At 46.8% G+C, this 14,461-nt stretch overlaps 1 protein-coding gene across 14 annotated transcripts in view; it reads left to right on the top strand.

The window, feature by feature from the left end:
• MBNL3 (muscleblind like splicing regulator 3) overlaps nt 1–14,461 on the top strand; it is a 92,456-nt gene that overhangs the window by 59,546 nt on the left and 18,449 nt on the right. For 8 of the 14 annotated variants that reach the window (XR_011740893.1, XR_011740892.1, XM_071813555.1 and 5 more), the window contains 3 exons: nt 7,177–7,377; nt 8,808–9,044; nt 11,365–11,418. Coding sequence is in view for 10 of the 14 variants with exons in the window: in XM_071813555.1 (XP_071669656.1) it covers nt 7,177–7,377; nt 8,808–9,044; nt 11,365–11,418 (492 nt within the window). In the remaining 4 variants the exon portion in view is untranslated. The remainder of the gene's footprint in view (nt 1–7,176; nt 7,378–8,807; nt 9,045–11,364; nt 11,419–14,461) is intronic. The other 6 variants (XR_011740895.1, XR_011740894.1, XM_071813558.1 and 3 more) reach the window with 1 other exon arrangement.

Below are 14,461 nucleotides of genomic sequence, written 5' to 3'. Positions count from 1 at the left end.
CAGCCTACAGCACCTGGCTTCTCTGCCCAGATGAGGCTTCAGAGTCAGCATCTGTCACCCTGGCTTTGAAAAGCTGAGGTGTGTCTGGTTTATTCTCACAAGAGACCAGGGTAGGGTTTTTCCTTGGTGGAAGCTTTGTGCTGTTTAGTGTAAGGGCTTGTGATGGAGCTGTGTTTCCACAGGGAAAGCTGGCCAGTGTCCTTTCATGATAGTGCTCTGTCACCATACCAGAGCATTTCCCCAGTCTGGCATGTTCCTCCTGTCTTGTGAAGGCTTTTTCACATTCATCCTCGCTCTGGTTATCCTGTGTGTGTCAGCAGCTTTATCTTCACCGGACTGTCTAAACTAGGAAAATACTGTTTGTTCTTCCTACTTTGAAGATGGAAAAGTGAGGCAGAAGAAAAAATGGGCTACAGAAAAAGCCTTTAGTCGCTCTGTGCCTTAAGCTCTAATCTGCTGTAATCTTTACACCTCTCTTTGTGGAGTTTGAAAGTATGTGCACATCAGAAGGAAGTCCTCAGTTCCCACTGAATGGTAGCACTGGTTTCCTAGCCCTGTACCACAAGCAAACCTTTCCTGTTTGGGGTTTTCCTCTGTGGGGCGTTCACAGTGGATGCTCTTTGGCTGGCTATTCAAAACACCTTTGGGATTTCCTCTTTGGAAAGTTCCCGTCTTCCCATTTTGCAATCTTGCAGCTCCAGTTCACTCCTGCAATTTGACTCCTGCCTTTTAAATTGTCTCTGAGACTGAATCTGTTGGTTTGTCTGGTTAGTGTTCTCCTTTCAGAGGTAACCTTATCTGATGAGAAAGGTCCCTGGTTTCTAAATTGTGCCATGAAGGAGACGTGGGCAAAGAAGAAAAATAAAAATTTCTTCTGCAACAACTGCTCCCTTCCAGCTTTCCCACACTTTGCTCATAGTAAACGAGCTCTGGGACTAATTCCTGCTGCCCAACTTGCTTCACACCAATTTCAGGACAAACAAGAGATTGCTCTTTCACCTGCCTTTGATTTCCTGAAGATGCTGCCAGTGGAAGCAGGTTTTGAGAATGTTTTTTCTCTCTAAATGAGAAGGGTTGGGCCTCCTTCTGGCTACACATGAAATTTTCAAAGCAGGAAGTATTGTATCAGATGCAGCAGCAGAACAAATCCCATGTGATCAGAAAGCTGATCAACGGGATGCCTGCTTAATTGGGATGCTTGCCAGAGACAAGATTTGGAACAGTATGCTTAATAGTTCCAAACAATAGCTGAATGCTTTAGACATATTAAAGTGCATTTTCACCAGAAAAGCTACTGTGTAAAATAAATGAATGAAACACCACCAAACAGCACTTGACATAGCTTTTCACCATTTTTTTTTTCCTGAAATGACACTGAATGTGTCTATGAGCTTACATCTACACATTTGCAGCCAGATCCTCTTGCACCGCCACTGACATCCAGCAAGAGCTAATCTTCCTGCTGGACCAGGAGCCAGGACCCTGATGATGGCTGTTTAATGGAGGTGCTGCTTGGAAAAGAACCGTGTCCCAGGTGGACTGCCTGCTGCACGCAGCTCACGGAAGCCTACTAGGTGTGAATTAATGGTTGCTAGTGTGAGCTTATTTCTCTGAAGTCTCTGATGTTTCTGCTAACTGTCCATGCAGAGCTGAGAATCACGTGAATGTTTGGTGCCTGTGATGCAGTTTTAACCAGACTGCTTTGTATAGCATTTTAAAATGAGTCAAGCAAGGACACAAAGCAGAGTATTTGCTCAGCATCCTGTATTTGTCTGGGAGAGACCTTGGAGAGACCATGTAGGTGCCAAGTAGGAAAGCTAGTAAAGTTTTGACTTTTCAAAGTCTGAATTCACCTTGACTTCTGGCTCTGTTTGACTTGTGCTGGAAGTTCTCTGGGCTGGTATTGTGCCTCTGTTTCTGTTAGACTGTGTGAAAGTCAGATTGAAGATGGATAGAGCTGGACTCTAGCATCGATACAGAGAAGCATTTTGTTCTACACTTTGTCTGGTTTCTGAAATATGGCTGGTTTGAGCTGTGTTTGCACCAAAGCAAGGCCCCCCCAGAAAGCACTGCACCCTAGGCCTGATCCCTGCCCTCTCCATTCTGCTCTATCCCTTTGCTGTGGTGCGGGACAGGCTTCTGGAGCTGGCCACCGAGGTGCTGTAGCGCCAGCTCTGAGTTGAGCTGGTGGAGTAGGGCAGTGGTTTGGGTGGTGCTGCCCTGTTAGCTGTGTCTGCACAGGCAGCCGGATGGAGCCACTGCCTCTGCTGCTGCCCTGGGGAGTTGTGTCCCCTCTCTGAGCTCTGTTTTCAAGCTCTTCATCTTTTCTTCCTGTCTAACTCTCTGTAGCCAGCACTATCTTGACAGCTCTGAGTCACCCATGCCTCTGAAGACAACCCAGACTTTTAACGCAGCCCTGTGTCCCCTCCTGGGGCCGTGTGACCCTCATGCCTCCCCTTGGTGCTGATGGAGGGGTTAATGCACAAAGTGGCCAACTCTCTTGGCCAGTGAAGCTTGGAACAAGTGCTGGAGCAGATTTCAACAGGTGTTTTGGGCATGCATTTGTTCTCTGCAGCAAAAATCTGATCTGTATCTCAGCTTCTAGTCAAAGGCACACTAGGAATTATAAAGACATGTGCCCTGGACCACCAGGGAGCTGGTGTCTGCTCAGGGGCAGTGCTGTGGGACGCCAACACCTGACTTTTACATTACAGCAGCCCACAAGTGAGCTGTCCTTTGAGCTAGGAGCATGTCTTTGAGGTCAGGCTGGGGAAATGAGCATCTGTGGTGGTAGGTAGCCAGATCTTTTGGCCAGTTGGGTTCAGTCCAGCACGTTCAGCCTTCGTATTAGAGGGGTGGTTTTACAGCCAGCCCCATGCAGTTGCATTGGAGGGGAACACAGGGTTTTGCTTTTTCTGAACAGCATCAATTGTGTTTCCAATATCAGGGTCTTCAGCCTTGTTGGTATGAGACCTTTATCTTCTGTGTTTATATCACCAGGCTGTAATAAAAGCTGCTGCCGTTTTTTGTGTGTTTTCCATGTGTAGCTGTTTAGCAGCAACCTGTCTCCCCACCCCCATTCAGGCCATCAACACCTCTTCATTTATACTGGCTCTCTCATTTTTAGGCTTTCCCCTTTTAGGGTCTGAGGTAATTCAGAATCAACACTTCCCAGCTGAGACAGCGCTTCTGTTCCACAAAACACCAGCCGCTCCTCTGCCTTCCTCTTCACACCCACTCTGTGTTTCTTCTCTAGCTCTAGCACGATTTCTGCTAGGCAAATTGAATGCAACTTCTAGTTTGTTAACAAAATCAGCTGTTCCAGGTTCTGTTTACCACCAGCGGTTTTGAATGTCCCGCTCTGAGACGGTCACTTCTCTCTGCTGACGCCTTCAACCCAATGGCTCCCATGCATGGGGTCTGTGAGGAGATCAGAGCTGTTGGAGTCTTTGGCAGCCCTCCCCTCAAGATGTGTGTTCACAACAGCCATTGCAACTTTTTCTTTTTTCTTAATTCTTGCAAGCATTTTAATACTGAGTAAACCAGTCTTGTGAGCTGTTACTGGTGTGGACCCATCTGCCACTGCACTGTAACCTGTTTCTGCTCAGGAGTTACTGGTAGTGCTACATGTGTTATGGTTAATAAAAGTTTGCGAGAAAACCTGCCCCTGTATTTCCTGAATTTGCAAGAGCTTTAAGGGTGGCAGCAGGGGTAAGTGTTGATACTTCCAATCTGGCTCTTTTGCCGTAGAGCACACCAGCAACTAGGCTGAGAGTATACAGTCATAATATTGATCTGGCAGGTCTCCTGGCTGGGTTCAATCACAAGAGGTGGATGGGAGGCATGTTGAGGAGAACAGTGCTGTTTGGAGTAAGAGTTATAGTAGGGTTCTGGCTGCAAGAAGGAAACTCACTCAAATTCCCTCAGGCCGGGCCTGGCACAGGGGACCTGCACAGACGTAAAGGGAGGAGGGATTTGGCTGTAACATCTTTATTACTGGTACTAGTGCATAAGCCAGATTGGATTTCCCAATCCAAGACAGGCAGTTGGGGCTGGCAATGAGCGCAGCCCATCTTTTCCTCTTACCAGCCACAATAAATACAGAGCTCCTTGATGCCAGCTTACAAAGGAGCAGTTTTCAGTGCACTTTGCACACTTCAGACTTAAAACCCCCAGTGCTTCTGGGTGTAATGTGTTGAGCGATGTCTGCTTGTTCTCTGGCTGTACATCCGATGAAAATGCCTGCAGGTGTGAGGTCCCTGCTCGTGGGCAGGATGCAGAGCAGAGCTCTGGCTGTCGGTCAGTGGCTCCGGGCACGCAGTTCAGTTGGGCAGAAGAAGCGGCTGTGAAACCTCGAGAACGTGGCAGCAGATGTGACAGGGCATGGAAATGGGTGAGCAACCAGTGGTAGTGATAAAAACCCATCATGCTGTGTCATGTGCTGTTCTGCAGGTCTCCAGGATCATGGGTAGATTTTCAGTTGCTCTTCCTCCGCTCTCTTCAGCTTGGGTTCAGATCCCTTAGCCTTTGCCAGTTGTTCCCAGGGAGGAGAGGGGCTGCTCTTGAGGGAACAGCCTTGGAGATGGGGACTGTGTGTTACAGGGAGAAGGACCTGCCCCTCCATTTTTAAGTGGCTTTGGTGGAGGGGCTGGTATATCACTTCTTCACAAATGCTTCACACCCCTTCCCACCGGTTTCTGGTGAATTCACTCAGTGTGAGGCATTGCAGACCCCCAGCCGTTCTCCCTGGCTGCACAAATGCCCCAGCATCCTCTGAGCAGTGGGAGGAGCATCTCTCCCCCATCTCGGAAACCAGCTATGTCCTCGGGCTGGCTGCTGGTTTTGTTCAAGCCCAGACAGGGGAAGCCTGCTTTAGAAGGATCTCCTGAAATTTTAGAGCAATGTCAGTGCTATGCCTGCTCTGTCCAGACACCCAGGACTCTTGCTGTATTGTAGATTTGCTCACGTATTTGTGCAAGCCACAGGTGCTGCAAGATTTGAGCTACTATGGGTACACAAAACAAGTGCTGACAATGTGTGTTGGGCCCCAACATAACCCTGTGCAGACTGGCCAGGCTGGAGAAACTCCTTAAAATGGCATTTACAGTGCAAATGGTGGCAGAAGTTCAGCAGGTGCCACTGTAATTACTAGTGTTCACACAAAGAAAACATCTAATGGATGCTGCCTCCTCACTAAAGTGTTCAGGGAGTCACAGTGTTTGAAGATCCTTAAAGAGCTTTTTCAGCAGCAAAAGGTATAAAATGTCTGGGAGCCACAGAGAACTGAAAGAGAGAAGAAAATGATTTAATAAAGAGCTGTAGACTGCAGGATCTCTGGATTTAATGGTTAAAGTCTTCCATCAGCTGAAGCAGGGCTTGACTTTGACTCAAAAGATAGAAAATTGGAAATCCTTCCCAGAGAGGATTATTGGGTTCCACTACACTTAAAGCACCCAGCGTGGCTGATTCAGGAGGCCATGGCTCCTTCTGGAGGAGAAAGTGGGACGTATACTGGCAGTGACCTGCCATCCCCTTTCCCATCATCTCAGGAGCTGCTTGCTGTCCCTCTGACCTTAGAAAGGGGTCATTATTAAGCTAAATATAGGTTAGGACAGCTTGGCTGGTGTTACTGTGCACTAGCTTTTTCCTGATTCCAATAAGCAAAGTGTTTTTTAGTTTGTGAAAGTACTGGGAGGAAGATGTTGTCAAGAAACACACTGTCCATGTGTGATTTCTTTTAGAAACCCACAGGACTAGAGGTACAAAAATAAAAGCAAGGAGGGAATAATGTGTGTGGCCAACAAGCCACCACAGGACATTTGGTAAGCACACTTGCATTTATTGCTGAGTAGAGGCTCAAGCTACCAAGGACGGCATCACGTACACCTGCCAATGTGAGAAGCTTTAACTGTAACCCAGAGTTCACAGTGGAGCAGTTACCAGAGGGGAAAATAGAAGTAGCTGCAAGTCACAGGCTCCTGTCCCTGGGGGCTGCTCAAGCCCCTGCTACAGGAGCAGGAGTGCTGCCTTGCGGGCTCTGGTCCTTGGGGCGGGCAGGGGGGACTTTTCATTAGCTGGAATTGATTTTGTTCCAAACACACCTCGGATCTGGTGCTTTAAAGTCTTATGGACTCCCTGACTGTAGGGGTTATTCACAGACTTTAAACTGATCACCTGCTTAGAAGCTTTGTGTGATCTCTACCACCTGTCAGGATGGCAGCTCCTTGCCCAGAGCTGCTCGAGCTGCTCTGGCCACCGGCAGTGAAGCTCTGCCATGCTTGCAGGGCCTGCTGAATGCCATTTTGGAGATTAGAAACAGTTGAGATCTTTATTGGCTTTTCTATCTCCTCAAGGAGACATCGCTCCTCACAGCATAACTGGAGTCCTGGACCTTGTGCTGGTCCACCTGGGCCATATCACCTGGTACACTCTGTCCATGACTCTTCCAAGCCCACAGCCCACCTGCTCTTGCTGAAGTCATGGGGTCTGGCGCTTTGTAATGCTGGAGATTTTGGTGTCAGCTTGCTGCCCTTCCCATAGAGCATAGGCTCAGGGTACTCCTGCAAAATTGCTTTTGCCTGGAGGCTGTTGACAGTCTGAAATGAACCCCAGATGTGCAGAATGCTAAACTTCCATGTGTTCTGTAGCAGAGATGCTTCACCCAACTCTGAATGATGTTATTTGTCTACCTGAGTTATACTGGCCATGATAACATGGAGCTCAGTGCATGCTGAAAGTGCGTTCAACCATGTAGCTAATGGCTGCGTGCTGCAAGGTCCTCAAGGTACTGGTTACCTTGAGGTATCTGTACAGCATTGCTGTGTAGATATACGGAAGCTGAGACATTTATTTGGGGATGAGGAATCTGTTTAATTTGGGCCTGCCCTAATTGATGGTATGAAATCCTTAATTGTGTCATTAAACTATAAAGATCATCAATATGCTTTGATCTGGCAAATAAAGGTGCCTTCTGTTCAGGATGAGTCACAAATCTGTGAGTCAGGAGAAAGGAGTGGATCACGAGAAAATGGCGATAAATGAAGAGATTGGAGAGCACAGCATTTTGATGTTCCTAATGAAATTATCTAAAAGGATTTAAGTGTTGCAAGGCTTTCGTGGGTAATCCAAGATAGGAGTTTTTAACTCATAGTTTATTTTTTCTCTTTCTATACACAGACAACGTTTCCTGTGACTCCATCGCTTGCAACGAGCCCCACAATGGCATTTAGTCCTTACCTGAGTCACGTTTCTCCTGGGATGGGCTTGGTTCCTGCAGAGCTTTTACCAAATACTCCTGTCCTGGTTTCTGGAAATCCTACTGTTACAGTACCGGGAGGCTCTGCTGGGCAGAAACTGATGCGTACGGATAAACTGGAGGTATTTGGACGTCTGATACGATACTGCTGATGGGAAAGAACAGGGCATGTGGGCCCAGCTGTTGCTCTCTGCTAGAATGACCTGATGCGGCACAGCACAAAATGTAACGTGCAGCTTTTCTGCCGGGGGCTGCTGCTCTCTGCTTAGCAGACTCATGCAGGACCTGATCCCAAAACCTTGGAAGGCACTGGAAATTTGGAAGCAGTCACTCTTCTGATTTCAGTGTGTGTTAGAGCAGGGCTGGAATGGTTGGTTTATGTCTGTGATCTGCCACGCTTAAAGAAATGCAAATGGGTGGTTTACCATTTCTCTGAGTTGAGTGGGACATGCTTTGGAAGTAACAGACACTTCCCTTGTCTGGAGATAGATAGGTTTATTGAGTTTTTACAGAAAGTTTTAAGCATTACACTCTTGGGAATGCTGGATACGGGGCACTGGAAAGACATGTCCCTCTCTCCCTGTTGGCCGGGCGTGCTGGGGCTTAGTGTTGGAGGAGCTGTAAGTGTCTTTCAAACCCTAAGCAGAGGCTCTGCAGGAGATAAGGGCTGAGGACTTGAATTCAGAGGCCCCTGCAGCTGTAAATTATAGCACAGGAAGGCAGTAGAGAAGGGTGTTATTTAAAAACATATAGTTTTGTGTTATGTATGTTATATTGCCTTGCTGATTGATTCCGTTCTTGCACTATGTCTCAACTTTCCCCACTGGTATGTGATCTATACTACCAGCTATAGTCTTCAACAATTTCTCTTAGTTCATCACACAAGGAAACCTTGCAGAACCATTTTGTGAAACCTTTTTCCCTACCTTTGATGCTTCAGTGTTCATAACTTACAAGGATCAGCAAGATCTTCTTAAAGCTGGCAATTTTGGTAACACCTTATGAACACGTTGCAGTGTAATCAAACACACTGTCATGTAACCCCAGGGTCAGAGTTTTGTTGTGGAGGGCACTAAGACTATTGATGTGAAAGAGGTTCTTCATATTAAAGGCAAAGTACTTGTTGTAAATAACAGCAGCATGCAACATTTAGAATTAAGATGTCCTGCCCTAGAGAACGTTCCATATCCAGCTGAGACATAAAGGGCAGAGTTATTAACATTTAAGCTTTAGAGGCAGAGGAGGAATCCTGAGCTCCAAAAGTTTTGGTAAAAGGATGTTAACTTCCTGAAGTCGCATTCCATTTTGCACAAATTATGTACTTCCCATGCATTTGGCAATTGGCCTTGGTAACGTGTGTTTTTCATACCCTGAACCGGTTGTGAATAGCACCAGTTGCCCCTGTGACTGTGGCTATATGTGCTACCCAAGATGAGCATGGATTTAGAGTACATGTAGTTTGGTGTGGCCAAATGAACTGATAATTCTATGTTGAAAGTACTGAAGGAAGAGTAACCTGATGTTCTGCTTAATAATGTGACTTTCTTTTAAGGTTTGTCGAGAGTTTCAGCGTGGAAATTGCACACGTGGTGAGAATGATTGCCGCTATGCTCACCCTATAGATATTGCAATGATAGACACAAATGAAAATACTGTTACAGTTTGCATGGATTACATCAAAGGTCGATGCTCTAGGGAGAAATGCAAGTACTTTCATCCCCCTGCACACCTGCAAGCCAAAATCAAGGCAGCTCAACACCAGGTGAACCAGACAGCTGCAGCTGCGATGGTAAGTAGAGCTCTTACCAAGCTGTATTCCCATTGCTAAGAGATTTCATTTGTGTCATATGCATCAATTGTGGAAAAGTGGAGTGCTTTGTAAATGGCTGACTAGAGAGCTGAGAGCATGTGCAATACGAATCCCATCTCTCCATCCTGTCTTGTGCTCGCTGTAGCATGAAGCCCTGAGCGGGACAGTCCGTCTTGCCCGTTAGGGACATGGTGGCAAACCCTGTGATTTTTCTGACATGGCATCATGAGGTCACATGAATGCAAGTACAGCAGCACCTGGAACCAACACCTTCCCTGGCTAAGTCGTAGGTGACAGTGTATCTTCCTCAGTACACAACGAAAACAGAGACTGCCCATCCCATAATACATCCTTTGCAAGGAGATGCTGCCCTGTTGAAGTCAGTAGCAAAATTTCCACTGACTTAAAAGTAGACAAGATACTGGTTGTTCAGGCTTAGCAAACTTGTGCCTGATACCTTTTGTCAAGGCTTAGACAAGACTCAAACCAAGGATGACGCCCTGACCTGTTTGATACTTCGGGCCTGGTAAAAATGGTCCCACCTGCATTTTAATTTGAATTATGACTTCTCATTCTATGAATGAGTCAAGGAAGACTTACCAGATCAAATTCCTTGCTGGAGTAAATGTTTGCCATTCTGTTGAATTTGATTTAATGGCACCTATTTATTCTGGAGATGAGAGAGCTGGGTTGTCCAGCCTGGGGAGAGAAGAAAAGGCTCAGGGAGGTCTTACCTGTGTGTATAAATTCCTGATGGGGGAAGTAAAGACGATGGAGGCAAATTCTTCTCTGTGGTGCACAGTGAAAGAACAAGAGGCAGTGGGCACGAAGTGAAATATAGGAAATTCCATTTAAACATAAGAAAAACTTGTTTACTATGAGGGTGATCAAACACTGCAACAGGTTGCTTGGAGATACTCAGAAGCTGCTTCAGCTGACCCTGCTGTGAGCAGGGTGATCTCCAGAGGTCACTTCCAACCTCATCCATTCTGTGATTTATTTATTTTTTTAATAAATAATAATAAAAAATGTTCTTGCTTCCTTTTTGATTTACGAGTAAGACTACTAAATTTTTTCTAAATGCCTTTTTTTAATTTTTAAGACAGTAAAGTAAGTTGCTTTCATTCTGTGTTAAATGTAATGCAAAACTGGGATGATTCTAGAAATTAAACATCTGGCATCCTTGTAGTATTCGTATTCCCTTGAATGTAATTTGAAGAACCAATTTATACTGCAGTATTTATTTGTCTTGCAGAGTTTGTTTATTAGATTTCTTACTATTTTTATTATTGTTGACACGACAGCCCAGGTCTGTTGAAAAAGAACCTTCTGAAATGAAACTCTTGTGTTTTTTACAACTGACTCTTTGCTTTTTCACTAATTATCTAGGACACTGCTATTTAACCAAAGCCAGTGCATGTTTTATTCATGCTACTGGCTTCTCTTAAAAACGTAATTAACCTTATTTGTATGCTGTTAACTAGAATCTTTAAAATATTTATTGATGGCTTGTTGCATCACCCCTGCGACCAAAACAGCTTACATTATTCATTGAGTTTTCAAGGTTTGGTGCATTTACTGTACCTGTTGAGGAATAAGACTTTAATAAAGGGAAGAATGGTGCCCAGTTTTCTCAGATCAAAAAAATATCTGCCAGACAAATGGGCACATCTTCTAAACTAGATTTGGAATGGCTTCAAATCTAAATCCAGAAGATATTTCTGTGAGAGACCCAATCCTGCGCTTACTTGACATGCACAAGTAGCAGCTCTACTCCTGCTTGGCTGAAGTGGGTGCAGCACAGTCCGATGAACTGGGGCAGGCTCGGTCCCCAGTTCAGGGTGTCACTTCAGCATGTGCTTGAACCTCTTTGCTGTGCCGGTGCTCCTGCCCCCAGCGCTCCCGCTGAGCTCTGCATGGTGTGTGGCTGCAGAATGAGCGCTGAAGCCCAGGGCAAGGCCGCTTGCGGGTGCGAATCCCTGAGCGCTCCTGACCCGCTGTGCCAGCCCCAGTGAAGATGCTCTAACGCACGTGTCCCACAATGACGTTTCTTTACTTTTAAAACTTACCGAGGCAAAATAGCTGACTAGCCGCTAGGCCAGGTAATTACTCAGCCACCCCATGTTGTGCATGCCTCGTCTTTTTAATATATTGTATAATGCATTCTTTTTTTTTTTCTCTTCACCTCCCCAAAGTGTTGCTTTCTCTTGACACACTTCTGCTTGCTGTTTTTGTTACCGTGCTTGACCCCCCCCTTCCCGGCCCATTGCCATCATGTGCTCGCTGCCTGCTAATTAAGACTCAGCCGGCTGTCAGATCGCTGAAGCGACCGCTCGAGGCCACCTTTGACCTGGTACTTGGACCTTTCACCTTCTCGCTTTTGCACGTAACCATCTTAGTCTGCATGAAAGCCTTCCGCACTTGGTCTGTTGTGTTAGTGCCTGGGGAGACTGCCCATCCTGACCAGAAATGTTGTAGTGTGTGTTCAGACATGCTGATCCTGTGCCTCATGCACCATCCATTAACCGTCTGAGCTTTGCCTCCTGAAGCCTGGATGTGTTTTGGAGGCAGTGAATATTCTTGGGGAGGAGACAGCTCTGGGTTTTGAAGTGTTTTTCCAGACAGTAGTAGCTTTGGAGTCGTGAGACATGATGTTTCAGTGAGAATTTAACTCATTAGGTCTGCAGTGTGCTGGATATGCCAGAGGACTGGGTGGTGCAGGACAGATCCAGCAACTTTTTGTGGTGTGCCCAGCAGCACAGCCTTGCCTGGGCAGTGTCAGGCTGGTACTCACCTGCAGAAGGGTGTTGTGTGCAATGGGTGCAGCACCCTCAGAGATCTGTGCTGGGAACTGAAGCAGATGCAGGTCAGGACTTCGGTTGGGTGTTCAGTAAGCTGGGGAGGTGGCTGCAGCTCCAGCTCTGGTTCCTTGCTCCATACCCAGTGGGACAGTGTCAGCAAAGGGACCTCGCTCTGGGTGCTTTTTCGTTCAGTCCCAGGCACAGGATCTGCTCCCCAGGCTTCTGCCTGCAAGCTCTCTTCATAAAAGCTACTTTTGATTATTTTCTGAGTCTTAAATATTTTTACCTGTTTTCATGATGCTCATAATAAGGCAAAAGCCATCCTCCCGGTCTGCTGTCAGTCCTGGCTCTGTAGAAGACAGCTCTGTCCTGCTCATCCCAAATAACATGGAATGCAATACATCCTGAAAAAGGAGCAGTTCCTGGTGCCCAGCTATAGGGGAAAAGGGAAGAGTGGACACAGAGGAGTCCTGAAACCTTAATGGTGTTATTGCTTCTCATTCCCAAAGCAAAGAAGCAGAGTCTGATCCGTTGCCCTTCACCTCTGAAGACTTGGGTTTGGGTTTTTTTTTTTTAAGTAGTCCGGAGGCTTCCTTATCAGAGGTTTAGACAGCAGCACTAGGAAACCTTGCTAAGGACCAGCTTCCACCAGCAGTTGTGGAATTAGGCTGTAAATGACATAACAGCCTCTCTCTCCCCGCTGCTCACGCTGGCACAAACGCAGCCCAGAGCCAGCGCAGGCAGCGAGCCGCACGGTGCCTCGCTGCCCTCGGCAAGAGCCACCTCTACAAGACTCTGTCTGGCAAAGAATGGGAAAGCCCTTGAACTCCCCTGCCCTCCTGATGTCCCTTGCTGAACAAACCCCCATCGGTGAAGTTATTTTTAATGGTCTTCCTGCTATGAAACATCTGAAGGTTCGCAACCACGTTGTTGGAATATGTCACCTCCTCTGAAACCTTTGGGAGGGCTACGCCAGAGAAGGATTCACGGTGATGATAAGAGCACGTGTAATCTTCAGAGGAAACTGCTCAGATTGCTTCTGCTGCTTTCCAGGCAATGGGCGCTACCTCTGCCCTCGCTCAGATCATTTTGTATTTGTTGTGCCTCAGACTGAAGCAGCAATCCAGATACAGACCCAGCCCCTCTTTGCAAAGTGCAAGGGGGTGAAAGTGTGATCTGCTCCCAGGAGACAGAGATCTGAGGGGAACTTTGAGATGCAATTAAATTGTTTGTTGTGAAGATTTAATCCAGTTCTTGTCTGGCAAAATATAACGAGAGGGTTATTTACCAGCATGTGGGAAATTTTTACTTTGGCATGCAGTGCAGGTTTTTTTATCTGTCAGTCACGCTGAAAGATTGTTTTCCATGCCTTGCAGAGAAGTGCCACAAACCTCTTTGTTCAGATGCTCATGTTCCAGCAGGAATGTGACTTTCCCAGCCCAAAAACGGGAAGCTGCCTGGCATTTTTTTAGTGGGAATTGTTCACCGGGATCAGTGTGGACTGTTACATGGATACTGAACTGAATTAACCCTTTCACCAGTGCACATGGTCTGATCGTGTTGTATTAAGTTGCATACCCATGTGCACAAAAACACACAGGCAAAGAAAGAAATTTGGAAGAAGGTACTGTCAAAGGCTGCTTGCTGCACCTGGGATAGTCAGAGCTTGTCCAGAGGGAAATCACAAGCAGCAGGATGAGGTAAACTCACCAAGTTCTTTGCTGCAAGGGTTTAGTCTGGCTCCTGTCCTGCAGCAGAGAGGCACTAGCTACAGAATTCAGTAAGGTGAAAATATGGTGAGGAGTTTCCCATTGCCTTTTGTAGGTGCTACAGGACACGCTTGGGGAATTTCTTCACAGCCAAGACGTGGTGCAAGACAGAAGTGTTGTATCTCTACGAGCAGATCTGGAGACTGATACAAAATTTCTTGCCCCTTTGAAATGAAACACGTTTGTTTGCTTCTGTGTCCCTGTCGGACCCCTGTGCAGGAGCTGTATTGACCCAACTTCATCGTGTGCAATTTTAGACACCTCTCGTGCACATTTGGAGATAGACCTTCCAGTGAGTGTGCTCCTGGTTTGGGGCTCTTACCTCAACACAAGGGCTGGAGAAATGGTGAAGTCAGTCCCCCTGGGCCTTCCTGCACCTGAATATTGAGAGTAAGTTAGGTTGGCAAGAGGAGGAGCACAATCTTCAGGGCATGCTCCTGTATGGATGCTCCCCCAGCTGCTGGGAGGGGAGAGGTGACCCTGAGGCTGTGTCAAACCAGACACAAACCAGGACAGGCTCCTGGCTCTGGTGCCTACAGAGCCCAGGTGGCAGAGCTGACCTTTAGGCTGTGCAGCAGCTGCTGCAATGGGCTTGTTTCTTTAGAAGACTCTGGAAATGTTGCATTTATTTGGTCTTCTCCACTCAGACATTTCCTGAAGGTGCTTTCAGGGAGCAGTAGCGAGGCTACTGCAGCTCCTTTCTCTCCTTTCTCCCAAGGGGCTATAGCAGCGTAGGACAAAGGGTGATGTTGGAGAGCTGATGGGTTAGTCTGCCTTGATGTCCCCATGGCCTGTTGATGTTTGTGTGCTCCCTGTGACTGCAGTG

Source organism: Patagioenas fasciata, chromosome 11 (assembly GCF_037038585.1).
Source record: "Patagioenas fasciata isolate bPatFas1 chromosome 11, bPatFas1.hap1, whole genome shotgun sequence".
NCBI classification, from domain to species: domain Eukaryota; kingdom Metazoa; phylum Chordata; class Aves; order Columbiformes; family Columbidae; genus Patagioenas; species Patagioenas fasciata.
Note: the sequence above shows the minus strand (reverse complement) of the source record. Positions and strands in the feature narration are given on the sequence as shown.